Here is a 17,256-nt window from a genome sequence, read left to right on the forward strand (position 1 = left end):
AAGCCTGGAGGCAGAAAATTCCCACGGCAACACACAGCTGCCTCGGAAGAGTCACGAAGTTCGGCGTCTGGGGGATGGAGGGTATGTGAGAGATTGCTGACCAGTCAAGGTGACTGAGGCTCCTAAGGTTGTACGGCTGTGGCAGCTACTACTGAGATTAGTCGTTGCGCCTTGTGCGTGGATGGATCACCCACTTGGCGAGATATCCAAGAAATTATCCGGTCGTAGGGCGAAAGGAGATTCTCTAGGGGCTCAATTGGCGACGGCTGACGCGGGAAATACTTAACCTTAACCAAAGGAACTGTCTCCAAGTGCGTGCTAGAGGTTACAGACTCGAAGAGGGCATGAACCAGGTCCTGATGTTCCAATCTCCATCCAGACTCTGGCATGGTTGTTCCTACCTATGTGTGCTCCCTACACGGGAGAAACCTCAAGTCCCTGATCTCTCGGGAGTAAGGATGCCGGATGAAGCGGACAAGCAGTGTAAGCAAGGTGGACTAGCCAAGTCTCTTGAAGATGGTATCGAGACCGTCTCAACCGGTGTGTTTGAACAGCATAATAGTGGATCTACCGATCTAGTAGTACCCGAGGCGGACGAACAGAAGGAAAGAGATGCCGATTTTGGGAGAGGCGGCCTCGCCGAACACAAGGTCTTGGTCGCACCGCGAATCACATGGCTTTCCGAGCGCAGGGATTGATTTGGTTGGTATCAATCTCAATTTAACCAGGTAGGGGCGAGGTACACATACGGGGGCCGACCTAAGCTCAGCAGCGTTAGCAAAGTAGCCACATGGACGATGATGTTGGGGGCCAGTGGGCGGAAACGAGCTCATGCTCCACCTGATCCAGGAGACCCTGAATGACGGATGATATGATGGCAGCACTCAGACCGCGGAAAGAAGCAAGGTCGAGATTGTATCCGTACTCTCAGACCGATGTCGATGTCCAGGTATGTGGACGTGGACACTGGATGTTGGTCGAGCAGGAAGAGGAGGGCGCAGGTGAGGACAACAACCCATCGTGTAGCAAGCAGGGTTCAATTAGATGCTCTGCCGATCGATATGCTAATTTTTCACAGCGCCTAACTACATGTAGTACTACGTAGGAGCACCGGAGCCTTGGCATAAGGTACTCCTCAATGCCCATTAGATAGAACCCCTTCGCACTAGTACCAGATAGTATTAGGTACCTACTAGGTAGAGTTAGTAATCCTATCTGTGGATAAATTTATAAACTAGGCCAAAATGGAGGCACTAGTTGTGTTAAGGCCCAATCTATAGAACTGCTCCTACTAGTCGCACCGCTCCTTTCTCCCGTGTCTGCCTTGCCCGACTCTTGATGTGTAGGTAGCCTTAGTAAGGTAGAAATGACTCGTAACTCCGGACCTGGCTTCGGCGTCGGGTTTCTAGAAGAGGTGCCAAACGCCCACTGTTTATACGGAGTACATGACAGTAGCCCTGCTGCAGCCTTGCCTTGCATTGCCTTGTAAGAGGATGGATGTTCCTTGGAGTTGGCAGGCCCTGAGATGGCGGGCTAGAGCTGTCGTACCACACCACGTGTGTCTTGCACAGACAACAGCCTAACTCATTCACTTACTTACCATTACCTTCTTCCCAACCACAGCCTGATGAGGAGTGTATGGATGTTGGGCCCCTAATTCGAGGTACGACGAGCAGTAAGTTGTGTTCAGTCACTGGAGTGCCCACATCCACGTCTTGTCTGTCACACAGCCTTGCTTGTTTGTATTGAGCTTTTGAAGGAAAGACCATGTGTATCTTCAATCAATTTTACCAGTCACTCCTTCCTCGTCTGATTGCTTCTTCTGGGTCTTGCCTTAAACAGTCCATGTGTACTGGGTATCAAGTGTCTAGATAAGGCAGGTACCTTGTTAATGTGCGTTTCATCCCAGCTTATAGTATGACCAGGTATACACATAGATCGCAAGTCCTATTGTCTATTTTGGCTTTCTCTCTACTTCACCTCTCTTCCTAAAGATTCACTGATGGGCCATGAGCGAGAAAGTCCGTGGTCATCTCTTTCTACTACGTCCACAACCACGACCACAACCGGACCTATCGTCACCAAGTGCAATCGGTCTTGTCCAACCTCAGCTCCAAGTGCAAACAGGCTTTGTCTTGCTTCTGTCCGCAGTCCTGCACCATATGCTCATGTTCATCCTCACTCTACACTCATCCTACTCTCCAAGTTCAGTCCGTTGAAGGATCATCCTCCACTGACCAGCCTCCCACCGTCCTCCCTCACAGAGAGATGGCCTGCGCCACACCACCCTTCTTTCCCAACTATGATGTGCACTTTTCTGATTCCACCATCCAGACCATTCTCTTGAGGAGCCTTCCTGCCGTCAAGTCGGAGCACATGTCTATCGAGCCTCTTCCCTTTGGCAACTCTTTCAACAATCGCATCTACTTTGTAAATCTCAGCGAACCAACCACCTTCCCAAGACCTCAATGGACACCAACTGGATGCGACACAACTACAAGCGTCCGGGTGGATGAAGCGAGCTCTTTCGTTCTAAAAGTCGTAAGCCGTCCTGGAGCTCCGAAACCACAGAATGAGGTAGCGTGTCTCTTGCTGCTCGAGAGGTACTGTCCCTCGGTGCCCACACCTAGAGTGATTGCCTGGTCCGATGATGGGAAAAGAATACGGACACCCCTTGATCCCCGAGGTTCCAGGGCCCGCTCGCCGTCATGGTTTCTGCGGAGGCTGACGAGAGCAAGCCGTCAGAATGGTGAGATGGAAAAAGGTCAGATGGAGACAAAGGGACGAGGTTGGATTCTTATGACCCGTGTGTCAGGTAGAATCATTAACAAAGATGATCTCACCGGGGTGCATGGAGACGCCATCATGATTCAGATGGCCGAACTTGTCGCCACATGGCGAAAGCAGATGCCACCAGCACGGGCAATTGGGAATCTGCGCCTCATGGGTCGAACTCTGGTCGCCCCACGATCAGCTACCTTGTACGACCGGTCCATTCTTCCCGGGTTGGATGTGTATGTGGACGGCGTGATCGTGACCGAACCAAATTCTACGCCCCTGAACACGTCTTTGAAATACCACACCCATAAGCTAACAGTAGAGTTGCGACGGCTCAAGACTGCAAAGGTCTTCGAACAGACACGGGAACCCGTGTCCGAACTGGTCCAGCATTTCATCAGAGAGACATTGCCCAGACTGTCCATGTTCAGCCACACAGCTGAAGAAATGATCTTCACCCACGACGACCTGTCGCCGCGGAATGTCCTTGTTTCTGCTACGCCTTCCGCTATCGAAGTGACAGCAGTGATAGATTTTGAATCTGCCGGTTTTTTCCCAGCACCGGAAGAGTTTGGAAATACGGTGGAAAACATCTACAAGCGGTCATGGACATTGCACGCGTATGAACAGTTCCTGTCCACCTTGAGTCGCCTGGAAGCTTTGCCCGAGTCACTTTCTCAATCGCTCACCTCGTCACCTTCCGACGGCACTGCCCAAATCGCCTTTGGTGGACCCGAGTTTCATCAGGCAGTTCTCCTCTCGCGCATCGCTGGAAACATTGCTCCGTGGTGGGTGAAGCAGGAAGTCGACACGTTGAGCGACGAAGAGGTGAAGCGGCAATTGACCGAGGCAAGGGCTAGAGTGGAAAAATCTGTGGAAAGTCTGGAAGCTATGGTCAGCAGGGAGCCGAGGCCTTAGGCCCTTGTTCATGGGAGGAAGTCATCATTCACGAGAGGAGGGGCACTGTGCTAGCTGGAGGAGACAATGCTGCTAGAGTTACATCGAAAATGTCAAGACAGACTCAACATAGAGCTGGAAATGGTACACCTGCGACCGTGCAACACATTGTTATTCGCTTGCGTCGTCCTAAGGAATCATGGCCCTAACCCAAGGGCGTGGGGAGACGTTTGTTGGCTAACTCAACACTTCTTCCAGCCTCCACCCAGTCTTACTCTTCGCATCAAGCACCTGTCGAACCTTGACCGGCGGGAGCGGCCAGCCTAGCATTCCTCCTCTCGATCCTCTGAGCTCAGCAAGCACCCAGCACTCCCTACGCTTCGGCGTGCCGGGGATCTCCTCGACCTTGCTCTTGGGCACGGGTTTACCGTACTCAATCAAGGCGGTGTCGCGGGCAAGGTGTGCGAGCTGTATGCCATCCAGGGGGGTCAGGGGAAACATGCGTGTCTTTGGAACTCTAACAGCAGGGCCCTGCAGGGCCGACAACAAAGTGGTTTTGGTCGAGGTGCCATCGTCAGCCGTCGCGGCCACAGTATGGGCCTGCGAGCGCTGCAGGTGGCTGTAGACGATATACTCGGGCAAATCCTTGACCGAGAGGCGAGCCAGGACGGACGACGGGTGGAGATAGACGGCCTTCTGGGCGATCGGGGCATCGGGTCTATCGTGCAACGGCACCAAAGGGAGGTAAGGGACGTCGATGGCCCGGCGCGGTCTGTTGGGAACATCGGGCGGAGTCGGGGCCCGGTCGTAGCGGACGGCGACTTGGTCGATATACCCGCTGGCGGCGATGGAGTTGAGTTCTTTGACTCGGGTGGCCGACAGCTTTGCGGCGCGAGATTTGGACAGCGCCTCGGTCGAGATGTTAGGGGTGGCGCGATGGTTGGCGCGCACGAGCCCTTCAAGCTGGGCACGTAGCTGCGCTACCTCTGCCATGGCCTTGGAGCGCAGGAAGAACTCGCGGCAGAACTGCTCCTTGTTGCTGGCATTGAGGTACATGGTGACGGCGGTGAGCAGCTTCATGGCGTCAGATGTCTTGTCGGCGCGGCTGAGCGTCGCGCGTGCGCGGCCGAACTCCTGTCGAAGCCGATCCCGCTCGTCGTCTTCGCGTTGCTGCTCCCGCGTGTATACTTGGCCTTCGTCTGCAGTTGCGGGTGTCAGGCCAAGTTGCGCTTCAGTGACGAAGAGCTCCGAAACCGCCAGTCCCGAGACCAGAGCCAGTACTTGCCACAGCAGCCCGGGGTCTTTGGTGCCGGCGGCCAGGATCTTGCCGAGGCGTGGGGAAAGCGGGTAGACTGCAAGTTGGTTGCCTAGATCCGTGATGCTTCCTGAGCTGGTTAATGCTCCGAGATTCTTCAGCAACCGTTCAGCCTTGTTCAAGGCCACGGCGGCAGGCGGCGTCGGGAACGGAAAGTCGGCGACCGGTCGAGGGTAAGCAAATCCTTTCAACTGCAACACGACGCTCTCAGCAGGCGCTCGGAGAATCTCCGGCTCCACATGATCGGGGAAGAATTGCTCATAGACGGCGGACGTGTAGAGCCGCCAGCAGTGACCCGGTCCTGTGCGCCCGGCGCGCCCGGCTCGCTGCTGGGCACTCGCTTTGCTGATATAGTCGATCTCAAAGCACTGCACGCCTGTGTCGAGGTTGTACCTGCGCTCCTTGCTGCGGCCAGTGTCGAAGACGTAACGGATTCCGGGGATCGTTAGACTTGTCTCGGCGACGTTAGTGGCAAGGATAATCAGCCGGGAATTCGGCGGTGGGGGCTCGAAGACTTTGAGTTGTTCACTCGTAGGTAACTGAGAATACAACGGGAGGATGTGGACAGACGTATACGGTTCTTTCGATGAAAATTCTAGGGTTGAAGATGCGGCGAACGATAGCGGCCCCTGTTCATGTTCATCGTCGGAAATGTCGAACTCGGCCTCTTCGGCCTCATCCTCGGAGTGAGTCAAGATCTCGACGTCAAGGTCGTCATGTCCGTCCATTGAATTTGTCGGTCCCACTTCCCAGTCCTCAGCTTCCAAAGGTGCTTCATTTGCCGCGATTTGTACTCGAGGCGTGGCGGGTTTGAGGTCTGCGCCGCTACGCGGAGCGAGCAGCTCTCTGAGGCGAGCACCGACCTGTCGAATTTCATTCTGACCAGTCAGGAAAACCAGAATACCACCTCTGGGCAGCTTCCGATGCGCTCGTTTGACCTTTTCAACGACTTCTTCCACGTAATCTGCTCTGGATCTCAAAGCAAAATGTGTTGTCACCCGGTGCTGGCGCCCTTCAGCCTCAACAATGGGCGGCCTCAAGGACGAGGCAAAGAGCTTCTCGTGGAGAAAATCTCCTATGTTTAGGGTTGCGGACATGATGATCAGTTTGAGAGGCGTGGGATTTGGGTTAAACTGGCTCTTCTGCATCCGCGCCGGCACAATCTTGCTGAGCATTCCGATCAAGATGTCGGTGTTGACGCTCCTCTCGTGTGCCTCGTCGATGACTATCACGGAGTATTTTCTCAACAACAGGTCCTGGGACAGTTCTCGTAGCAGAATTCCGTCGGTCATGAATTTCACAGCCGTGGAAGACGACACGGTGCTGTCGAATCTGATCTGGTAGGCAACTCTGTCACCATACTGTCCTAGCTCAGTTGCAACCCGTTTCGCCATGCTCACAGCGGCCACGCGACGAGGCTGCGTTATGCCAATCAGACCTGGTGTCGGCCCTTCTGGAGACCCGTAGCCAGCCTCGAAGAGAAACTGGGGCAATTGCGTGGTCTTGCCACTGCCGGTGTCACCCTTTATGATCACCACGGCGTTATTGTGGACTGCTTCCATAATCTCCTGCTCGCGTTGCAGGATTGGGAGTGCAGACCTGGACTGTTGGATTTCTTCCGGTCGATCGATGTGAACTGCGTATGCCTTGCGGTTGGGAACAGATCCGGTCTGATTTTCTGGAGGTGTAGCTTGGGTGATAGGCACAGGTTTGGGTTCCGCAGCCCAAGGGGTTGGTTTTGGCAGTAGTTGTCCCTCGCCAGTTGTATATGATGGCACATGCCCGACAGCCTGATTCAATTGCTGCGTTGCCCAGGCCTTGAAAGCTGATTTACGGGGCTCAATTTTTTCTCTGGCAGAGGCTTCGGACATGCTGGTCCCAGATTCCTCGCCACTGTCGGCATCGGACTCGTCTTCTGACATGTCAAAGCCGGAGATATCAGAGCCTGACTGGTCCTCTTCAGTATTTTCTGCGTATTCGTCCTTGTCCTCTTCTTCTGTCGAGTTCCCAACGTCGCTTGGTTCGGAATCAAATCCCTCCCAGGGTAATTCCACTGGGTCTTGAAGGTCAACCTTGGTTTTCTTCCTCTTCTTGCCCTTACGGGATTGTATCATGGGAAAACCGTTCTCGTCGAGGGCCAATGGCTGCGCTAGACCGCTTCCTTGCACCACAGGCGTTGATGCCGGCTTGACCTCCACTGACTTCTCTTTGTCTGGGTCGAAGGCTCTCCGGTTTTCTACTTCAAAGGAGTCCTCGCTCTCGACATCTGAGTCTTGCTCATTCCGCGTCTTCTTGCCCGGTGCACCGCCTGGTCCACCCCCGTTCACAAAGTCACCAAATGTCCGTTTCCCCAAGTTCCTCGAACTTTGCAATGCAGCGGTAGCGTCGAAATTCTCCTTCTCTTTCTCTAGTTTCCGCAGAAGTTCCAGTGTCTCATCTTTCTTCAACTTATTTTCGATATACTTGTCCAACCGCTTTTGTTTCTTGCTTGAGATCTTCGGCTGTTGCGCTCGTAATTCTTCCTGGAGTTTTCGTTTCTTCTCCTCTCTCTCGGTTTTGCTTAGAGGAACAATTACTTCTTGGTTGGTCTGTTGCGTGGCGGCCTGTCCCTTTTCCTCGCGAGCACGCACCTTGTGCTTCCGCTGGCGGCGGACGAAGGGAGCCATGTCTGGAAGTACTGCCTTGGCCTCTGAGACTCCCGTCAAGCCTGCTGGACACGGCCCATACTCACACCCGTGGAGTGGCTATGAATGGGAGGCGCATGCAAATGAAATTTTTGGCCGGCAGAACATAGGCGGCAATTAGCAGCCTCTCGGGCGGTGAAAGGGCTCAGGCCTCGGTCACGTGACCTTCCTGGTTCCCCAGGCACCACCAGGTTGATGTTTGACTCGATTTCTGCTGCTCTATCAACCATCCGTGGACATGGGTCTGCCACAAGACTACGAAACTACCAACATGGATGGCATGGATGGAACCCAAGTCACAGTGCCCTTTCCTGCCTCCACAAGGCAAGCCGCAGGCGAAGTGAACGGTGTCAAGACCGATGTTATGAGCATCTCTTTTGCCGACAAAATCATGATCACGATTACGCAAAACGGCAAACTGTCGCAGTGGGTATGTCTAGCCATAAGAAATAAGACAAAGCTGTCTGTCCCGGGTCTATACTTATCGTTTCAAGGTCACGGTGCCACTCCTGAGCGATAATCCAACCCATTCAGATCCTTATTTCCAAACGCACCGCTCTGGAGACGACGCCCTTCTGCCGTCGGCTCGCTTCTCTCCACGAATCCTGCTTGGCGCTGGTGGCTCCGATCGCGAGGCAATGGGCCAGTTGTACACCTCTCAGCTTGCAAATGCCATCATCACTAAGTCTCCAGAGGAGAGTCGTCAACTGATGTTCGGGCTGGGCCTCGCCAAGGTCGAACTGGAGAGAGACGTCTTTTTGCAGATCATTGACCTCGTTCTGTCTGTCCTTTGAGATAGCCGACCAAAGCGGGACGAAGCTGTTATTCTGCCACAGCGTCGATCACACATGGCGATCGCGCATGCCAGATCCTCCTTTCAGAGACTGCGCCTGTAGCATCGCCCGTCTTCGCAGCCCTGGGAAGGCGGTGTGCCTTAATCTCCTCGACTGATGCAGTGATCTCGTATTCACCTTGGACTAGCGCTATGATGCCCAGCTCGGCCAAGCCTGTGCCACCCGGTTCGATCGCAGGCTGTAAGGCGCGCTGCAGGACCCCGGACCACGCGAATCGTCTGGATAGATCCAGTGCTATATTGTGCGGCTGATGCCGAAGTGCGGGCTGAAGTCGAAGCAAGAGTGGGAGAGTATCCTGGGTGTGGTTGTGTACCTTGACTGACAAGGTCGCGAACCTTTCAGACTTGAGGATGAAATGCGATTTTCCGATTTGTTTCACAGCCCCGTACGCATCGCTTTCCACTTCCTCGGCTTCCTCATCACATGGCTCGAGGATGTATTCGAAATCGACGTGGTCCATCTTGAGCACATCTACCATCCGTGGGCTTAGCCTTATTCCCTTTCGAAGATCAATCTCCCCATGTCTCCCCGAGCTTTCTTCCTTCCACGTGCCTCGTACGCATTTGAGAAGCTCTTCCCGGTACCAGAACGACTCTCTGCTTACTGCTTCCGCCTCGGCACTCAGCTTGGACGTCGCTACCACAAACTGCTTTTGCATCTCGAGATTCGGTATCTGGGCGTGAGGATTTTCGATGAATAGCAGTGGGACTAGCAGCACAACCCGGGTGACGTGGCCAGGCTGCAATGTTTCAATAACTGTATACGCCTCTGGCGGCGGCCCTTGTGTGAGAGTCAAGTCTGACTTTGGCTTTCGAGCTTGGATATCGATACTGAGAGGTTGTGGCCAGACATTGCGTAGATCCAGCGATAGCATGCAACATTCGCCGGCGTCATATCGGGTCCTTAACCAATGTGAGAGTTTGGAGACGCCAGTGCTTCGGGTCTGGACCGGCCCTAATGAATCCTCCTCGCCATTAGATGCAGCGCCAGACTCCCAGGCGAAGTCGCTATGAACGGATAGGATGTTGCATCGCGGTATCTCGACACTTCCGTTCACAGTGATGGCAATTGGAAAACGGACCTGTCGGGTGTAGAAAGTACCCTTCACCTCTGCCGAAGGTGATCCAAGGTATGCGTAATCTGCTTGTACAGTAGCGCTGACCAGCCCCGGCCGGCCAACAATTGTGACTTCGTAGGTAATGGTCTGACCAGGTTCGAGGATCTTGACCGACTCGTCCAGCCCCTTTTTCTTGATGTCGACGGCTGGAGTGACTGCCAACTGATTCTGGATCTCATACAGTTCAGCGGCACTCAGATCTTTATTCGAGAGCGCCTCCTGTAGCCTTGAACTGACAGAATCTTCGGCGGCGACCAGGATAAAATCCGCGGGTACATCGGTACCCTCGTTGATCAGGTCCAGATCAAACACTCTACTCTCCCCTTCGAGTAACATAATCGCCGAACTTCCGAGCGTATTGGACTTGACCGCAATTCGTGGCTGAGCGCTGACGACTTTCAGCTGAAGGGTAGTGGCTGTCGGTAAGTTGAACTGGACAGAGATGAGCTTCCCAGTTTCTTCGCTAGCATCTGCTGTTCGACTCGTCCTAAGACGGACTCTGCCTGCGGCACTCTGCTTGGTATTCATTGGTAAGTGCCAATCCTCGCGGAAGACCAGGAATTCTTGGTCGTAGCAATTCCGGATTCTGGCTCTGCAGCCAACCACTTCCAGATCACCCTCTTCTGTCGGCATGCCGCTCAAGGTAAACGTTTGCATCGACACAGGGCCCAAAACAACACTATGGTGTGACGGGACGAAGCCACAGCCTTTTGTAACCAAAGCAATATCTTCAACCTCAACCTCCACCTCCAGCGGGTTCTGGAGAAGTACGGCAAAAGTGGCCAATTGCCCCGCCACCAGGACAGGAGCGGTAACCGCAGATTTTGGTTTCGAGAAAGGATTGTAAATGAAGGGGTCTCGAATGGTCTCAGTGAGGCCACTCCCTCGGACGGAAAGGTCACTGGGTTTATGTGGGATTAGTTTGGAGGAGTCGTCTCGTTCAAACACTTGAACATCTCGAACGAGAAAATCGTCCCAGTACTCAGCACGGCAGCCTGGAGCACCCAACCTAGAGGCCGCTGATACTCCACGTCTGATATTGTCCAATAAGCGGGATTGCTCCTCCGCCGATATCAATGGAGGAGTAGTGCTGGGTTGTTTCGGCAGTGTGATGACTTGCTTTGCGGCGCGCAGAATGGTGGACGTGAGGTAGACGCCTGCAGGTACATCCGGCAAAGCTTCACAAACGCTGACACATGTCCTCAGCATATCTAGCTTCAGGAACAAGTCCCCAGAGCTATGCTCGGCAACCCATATTTGGAGTTTCCCAACGATGTCATTGATATCTGCTAGCAGGAATTGTCTCGATGGAGGAAATGAGGGTAACGGTACTCCATATGCCCCGGCTGCAAGACTCAGCATCGTCCTCATACCTATGGCCATTTCTGGGATGATCCCGTGGAGTGCATGGCTAACAGGCGGAAGTCCGGCTGCAGGATGGATCCCAGCTTCAGAAGCGCCGACCTTCCTTGCTTCAATCAGCTTGGAGATGAACTTTTGCATCAATTGCTTGAGGTAGAACGCGTGTTTCCGATCCAGCCCCAAGATGGAAAGGCTGCTAACCACCGCGACTAACATGCTGGTAGAGTGAGTCAAATCATTGCTTGACTGCGATACCTGAAGTGTCTCAATCAAGATGTTGGCCAGACCAGCCTTTGATATTGCAACAGTCTCCCCGTCAGAGTCCACCAAGTCGAGTTGCGTTTTGGTTTGGCCTCGAACCAATTGGTCAAGGCAGTCTCTGGTCAAGACACCACCAGATCTTTTGACGAAGACCAGTATATTCACATTTCTGACGCGGGATTCTCTTAGGACATCTTGTAATGACCCTCCGAGATCTAGATTTGACACCTTATCGTAGAGCTCGAGGACAGTCTCAACGATTGGCGGCATCAACCGAGCTAAGGCCTTTCGTGAATCGCCGGCTGTTGACGAGACATCTGTCTGGAAGTTACCATTCCTATTGGGTAGAAAACGGCATACCTGAGGGACCGTGAAAGCTGAACCAGTCCAGGAAAAGAGTAACATGCACAAAAGAAGGCTCTCCAACGCCTTTCCGTGCCAAAGGTGATCATGGCCGTTTTGGGCAATGGAGGCGCCGTCAGAAAGTAAGTCTAGGGCATCACTCCAGAGTCCGCACTGGAGATGATACATGCCCTGTATGATCTTAAAGCGCCCTCTTGAGGTATCACTCTGATATGGAGTCAGAGCTATGTGCAAAACAAACTACCACCGGAATTGCCTTCCGAGGTCGGTCGACAACGTACCTGTATTTGTGTCTCAGGTGAAGGAGGCACAGGTCCTGGTGACTTCCCTGGCGTTGAAACAGGGCTGGCGCTCGAGGGTATTGGTGTGTTACCAGTCCGCGCGAGGGTCTGGGAACTAGCACCAGGCACCATACTAATTGGCTGATCCTTGAGGTCTTCCATAAATGCAGCCACTCCGCTCATAAGTAGTCTTGATATTTTGGTCATGACATCACGTGCAACCTCGGTGCTATCGGCATCTGACATGAAGAGGATATCAGGATCGAGTGATGCAGGCCTTTCCTTGCCGCAGTAGATCAGTCGACGGACAAGAACGCCCGGGTGAGGCGGCAGTTGTTGGGTAAAGGTAGTTTTGGTGGTATCAAGATCGGACAAGACGTCGGAAGTGTTATCCACGGCATCTTCAACCCTTTCGCCGTCGATGAGCCCTAGCAGAATCTGGCATCGACTGTTCGTTTCAAGCGGGAACAGGTGCGGTCGTCCAGAATCTCGGGTTGCCGAGATATCGTAGAAGATACACTTCTCTTCGTTGGAGGACGCATACGAGCCATCTAAGAGTATAAGTCGTGCGTGTTTGCGGCGACGCTTCTGACGAAATTACCTTCGGGGAATTTTAAAGATTCCTCAAGTTTGAGCTTGACGACCGCGGCGGTCTGCAACAAGCTGATAAGCTTCTGAAAGCGGCCAGGCGCGACTCGACCAGCTGGGACGCATAAGACGTTGACTCTCGCGCCAGCGGTGGGTAGAAAAGGGTTATATCCCATCGTGACATGGCTGTAGCGAATGCATCGAAGTTCAAGGCCAAGAATATGAGCGAGGGACCATGGCCAAGGACGGATTCCTCAGATAGTCCTGTTACGGCCACAGAAAGAAACTGCGATCAATATCTGGACCGTTGTGACCGGCGAGTAGAGGTCGCAAGGGGGCAGATACAATGATCGCCTGCTGATGGAGAACGTTGTCCACAAAGTTGGCACGTGACCTTGCAATTTAAGGGTCTTTACATAATACGTCGGCAAAGCTACCTTACGCAGGCACCTGCCTGAAAAGTGGCGCAGTACGGAGTACCTCAGTAACACGGTGTATCTCAACATATGGGTGAAATGGCTTCCGCGACGCTCTCCCGTGCTCAGCCGGGCATCCGTCCCGTGCCCGAGTAAAGCGGCCGCGCTCCCTTTCCTGAACGACGCCAACATTGCGAACAACGGGCGCTTATAAAGGTCGTCATACAGCCATCACTCGGTCGCACCGATAGACGACGTCACGCCTATGACATTGGATCTGTAGCTGCAGGCATTAATACTGGCAACAACTTATTCCCAAAGCAACTACATTATATCTTGGCGCTTCGTTTCTGCGGTCTCATTGATCCTACTCCTTCCCAGCCTCTGTTGTCTCCTGTCGTACAAAGAAGGGCTTCAAACAATTCTCAGCAACACTGCCTCTCGGTGCTCCATCAAGTTCCTCAACTCTAGAGCAGTACCTATTGTCCCTACAAACATCGGGAAAGCCACATCGTCACGAGTGTCACTAATTGTCCAACTCAACATGGCCGCAGCGCAAGAGAACACCCAAAAAGAAGGAGATGAGCAGGAAAGCATGGCCAAAGCAATTGAGCTTTCCCGAATTGTCGAGGATTTGCCCCGCCTCAATGAGACCTTCAGGCAGTCACAGTCTATTTTCGTTAACTCCGTACGACGAAAAGTGTTTCGCCTCGACAACATTGTTCTGAAGTTTGGGTCCGATATAAGCCCTTTTGAGGCGAAATATCTTCGCTTTATTAGCGAGGTGACCAATATCCCGGTTCCGCGAGTATATCGCGATTATATTCACGACAATGGAACTAAAGTGATTGCAATGGAATACATTCCAGGTAGAATCTTATCCGCAATTTGGCCGGAGCTATGTGACAAGGAAAAGATGAAACTTGTCGGACAAGTTCGGGAGATTCTCGATAAAATACGGCAACACCGGAATACTATGATCGGGGGCATCTACGACACTCCTGCAGTAGATGTCCGTATGTTCAAGCTCGAGGGCGGACCGTTCTCAACCGAGGAGCAATTCAATGAATTTCTACTATCCGATCTCAGTCCTGCAACTCCGGAAATATTTCGCTCGACCTTTAGGCGACTGATGAAGACGAACCATAATATCGTTCTTACTCATTGTGATATCAGTCCACAAAATATTGTTGTCAATAACGGTCAGATTGTAGGTATACTGGACTGGGAAAGTGCTGGATGGTATCCAGAGTACTGGGAATATGTAAAGTTCTTTAATGCACCGGACCCCTCACTGGACTGGATCAACTATGCCGAACATATTTTCCCTGAAACCTACGATCTTCAGTTCACGGTCGACGCTTTCCTCACGCGGTGCCTCGCTCACTGAGCCACGTGTTATGGTATTTGGTAATGCCACGGCGATTTCTTTGTGCTTCTCCAGGGGTACCACAGGTAGAGAGCAAGCCAATCTTAGCCCGGCTCTTTGCGTGCTTCATAATGGATACCGTCTTCGACTCGGGAGCTCTGTTCGTCAGGCTTCAGAGTTTCAGTGGCACACATCATCTCCCAACGTTCATTGGGATATCAGTACTTCGGACTGAACAAAGCTTGGAGGCCATCCTCAGAGGCGTAAGCACATTGCCGGGACAGAGGTGGCACAGCAGCGTAACCAGCAGCTGCGGGATGACCAACTCTCCCAATCGTCGCAGTTGATGCAGGTATCCTAATGTTAGGGAGTAAGTGAGGTGGCAGCAGCGTCGACTCCCGTCTCGTTGACTCTTGGGATGGATGCATGATAGCAAAGGGTCGTACTCGCAGATAGACTAGCAAGCCGTGAACAGGTTGACGACGTTCATGTCGGCCGTTTCCTGTTATACTGTGGCCGTGCAGACGAGCTGCAGCTTCATCACAACTCGCATGACTTGATGCGGCACTCATCGAAGGCTAGCACCGGAACTTCGCATGTAAAACGGAGATGGCGTCATGCCATCCACGGAGATCATCTGTCTGTGAGCACAATGTAAGGAGTGACCTCTTTCCCACTATAACAAAGTACAATACCTCTATTACCTGACAGCCACGAACCTTCCATGTTAGGTGACGTAACTACCTAGGCCGCATGCCAGAGTGGACGCCAGACTGGACGCTAAGCTAGGGCGGTTGAAGGCTTCGAAGGGGGATGTCTCCGGGCACCCATTTCGACACCCATTTCGTACCGCACCCATTTCGGAGTTATCCGGAGTTACCTAATCAGGGTTAGTAGTGCGATAGTATGTACGATCGCTAAGACCTCGTCGCCGCCTATAACATCCTGTTGAGCGCCCACCTTTTACAAGGCTATCGAACGCTCTCCGGCCTCTTATTCTAAGGTTCTATAACTTCGCCTCCTAGTACTTAGCCGTGTAAACTCTCTTCCTCTTCTCTCTACCTAATTTTAGCGAGGCCGTGGAGACGGGGTGCTCGTACGCCTAGTTAGGAGAGGGAGATCGATCAGCACCACCACACGAGGTCGAGAGATTATATAAGTAAGGTGTTGTAGGCGCTATAGGCGTTATAGGCGTCGTGCATTACCTAGTATGTAGGCACTATAGGCGGCCTAAGGAGCCTCTGTAAGGAGCCCGTAAGCCTCTGTAAGGAGTCCTCGCACAACGTCTCTATCGTCGTACAATACCGACCACTCAACGAGATAGCCGATTAACTCCGAAATGGGTGCGGTACGAAATGGGTGTCGAAATGGGTGCCCGGAGACATTCCCCTTCGAAGTGTGGGCAGGCTGGTGTAAATACAGGAGGCACGATGAGAGGGCCGATAAGACGGATGACGAGATGGATGACAAGATGGATGACAAGATGGATGGCAAGATGGATGACAAGATGGATGACAAGACGGATGGGTGTTGTGCCATCTGTAACGTATCGGATGAGGAAAAGCATACGCACCTTCCTCTTGTTCTTACCTTGGAGAAACCCCTCATCTGATTGGTGTAGGCTTCGTACAGTGGCTCTTGCCTTGGGCGGGAAGATTAACGCCTGCCAATAATATGCCAATGTTCTCTCCCGTCAGGCCAGCATCCCTTGCAACTTACAACTTGCACCTTGCAACTTGCAACCTGTAACTTTTACTTGCACCTTCATGTTGCTTGCCCATCGTTCATCCAGGCCCTTCTTAATGTGCCCAGTTCGGAGCAGTCCCCGGCCATGATTTGCATTCGTCACAAAATGGGGGTCTTTCTTTGTCTCTAGAGCATTATCGAAGGGGATTGAGAGGTCGGGAGCTTGAAGAGGATCAACCCAAACAACTTCAGGTGTAAAGAGGAGCGGCCATCCTGATTGGAGCGCGCGCAGGTGAAGACATGCGATCATGCGCCACGCGGTCAGGGAACTAGGATAAGTCGAGATGATATGGAGGATGAGTTGTCATTGTGAGTTGATGGGAAGTGATAAGTATGACTCTTCTGCCACATTTCAGCCTTTGGGCCGGTCTCTTCTTGATATCACCGCTGACCCTGATCAACACGTCTCCTGCTACGCCAAGAAAACGAGGTTGACACTCTAGAGTACAGTGAATGTTGTCCTGATTCTTACTTACATGGCTAAGATGTACTAGATTCAAAGATGGCAACGACGCTGAAAGTCCTCATCTTTAGAGGTACGCCAGATGGGCCATCATCCCGACATACGGCTCTTTTCATCGAGACGAGCAATGGTTCAAATTTGATGGTGCACATTATCGGCCAAGCGCCTTATTTTACTAAAGCTATGAAGGAGAACATTGAACCGAGACAATCTACAAAGTTTCTCAATGAGATATCCGTGGCGACGATCACCGGCAAAACCATTGCACAAATCGGAGCGGTGTTATATTCCACACCAATCCAGAGCAGCAGTGGCTGGAATTGTCACAACTGGGTCCGCGACGCGCTCCAGCGCCTCGTAGACAAGCATTGGATTATTGCGAGTGAGCAATCCCTGGCAGTGACTAGAATGATGAATGTGGTGAACGGATCATAGGCATGCTGGAGTCTTTGGCGAAAGTGTGTGAATCAGTATCAAACAAATTCTGACTGATCGAAATGGAATGAAAGAGCAGGAAAATGAGTAAAGGCCATTGATAAATAGGAGCATCATCGGTAGCTTGAACTTGAGTAGCATGACAAGGAGAGGATCGCTTTCGAAGGGTGGGTAGGTATTCCCAGTGGCTTCTGCAGCCTGCTCAATGTCTGTAACGCTCTCGTCCAGCGTCAGGTCGTTATGCTTTCCTTGCTTTGCGGAACCCGTCCTTCTCTTCAGGTTGTACGCCTCGTCGGTAGCCCACTCGAGCTCCAAGCTCATCCGCTG

The 17,256-nt window shown here is 52.6% G+C and overlaps 6 protein-coding genes across 6 annotated transcripts; 4 read left to right on the forward strand and 2 right to left on the reverse strand.

Annotated features, from left to right (window-relative positions):
• Positions 1-2,268: 2,268 nt before the first annotated feature.
• Positions 2,269-3,696, forward strand: A1O3_04575 (uncharacterized protein; the record flags this gene model as incomplete). Its single annotated transcript, XM_007734703.1, has 1 exon — positions 2,269-3,696. One exon carries the CDS (start codon positions 2,269-2,271, stop codon positions 3,694-3,696), a length of 1,428 nt encoding a protein of 475 aa, XP_007732893.1.
• A 216-nt stretch (positions 3,697-3,912) lies between these two features.
• On the reverse strand, positions 3,913-7,656 carry A1O3_04576 (uncharacterized protein; the record flags this gene model as incomplete). The annotated part of the gene is made up of 2 exons (XM_007734704.1): positions 3,913-4,206; positions 4,267-7,656. The coding sequence occupies 2 exons, from the start codon at positions 7,654-7,656 to the stop codon at positions 3,913-3,915; spliced, it is 3,684 nt and encodes a 1,227-aa protein (XP_007732894.1).
• Positions 7,657-7,912: 256 nt separating this feature from the next.
• On the forward strand, positions 7,913-8,468 carry A1O3_04577 (uncharacterized protein; the record flags this gene model as incomplete). The annotated part of the gene is made up of 2 exons (XM_007734705.1): positions 7,913-8,104; positions 8,169-8,468. The coding sequence occupies 2 exons, from the start codon at positions 7,913-7,915 to the stop codon at positions 8,466-8,468; spliced, it is 492 nt and encodes a 163-aa protein (XP_007732895.1).
• Positions 8,469-8,496: 28 nt separating this feature from the next.
• On the reverse strand, positions 8,497-12,676 carry A1O3_04578 (uncharacterized protein; the record flags this gene model as incomplete). The annotated part of the gene is made up of 3 exons (XM_007734706.1): positions 8,497-11,838; positions 11,913-12,463; positions 12,514-12,676. The coding sequence occupies 3 exons, from the start codon at positions 12,674-12,676 to the stop codon at positions 8,497-8,499; spliced, it is 4,056 nt and encodes a 1,351-aa protein (XP_007732896.1).
• Positions 12,677-13,460: 784 nt separating this feature from the next.
• Positions 13,461-14,306, forward strand: A1O3_04579 (uncharacterized protein; the record flags this gene model as incomplete). Its single annotated transcript, XM_007734707.1, has 1 exon — positions 13,461-14,306. One exon carries the CDS (start codon positions 13,461-13,463, stop codon positions 14,304-14,306), a length of 846 nt encoding a protein of 281 aa, XP_007732897.1.
• Positions 14,307-16,533: 2,227 nt separating this feature from the next.
• Positions 16,534-16,929, forward strand: A1O3_04580 (uncharacterized protein; the record flags this gene model as incomplete). Its single annotated transcript, XM_007734708.1, has 1 exon — positions 16,534-16,929. One exon carries the CDS (start codon positions 16,534-16,536, stop codon positions 16,927-16,929), a length of 396 nt encoding a protein of 131 aa, XP_007732898.1.
• Positions 16,930-17,256: the final 327 nt, after the last annotated feature.

Source organism: Capronia epimyces (assembly GCF_000585565.1).
Source record: "Capronia epimyces CBS 606.96 chromosome Unknown aczIQ-supercont1.3, whole genome shotgun sequence".
NCBI classification, from domain to species: domain Eukaryota; kingdom Fungi; phylum Ascomycota; class Eurotiomycetes; order Chaetothyriales; family Herpotrichiellaceae; genus Capronia; species Capronia epimyces.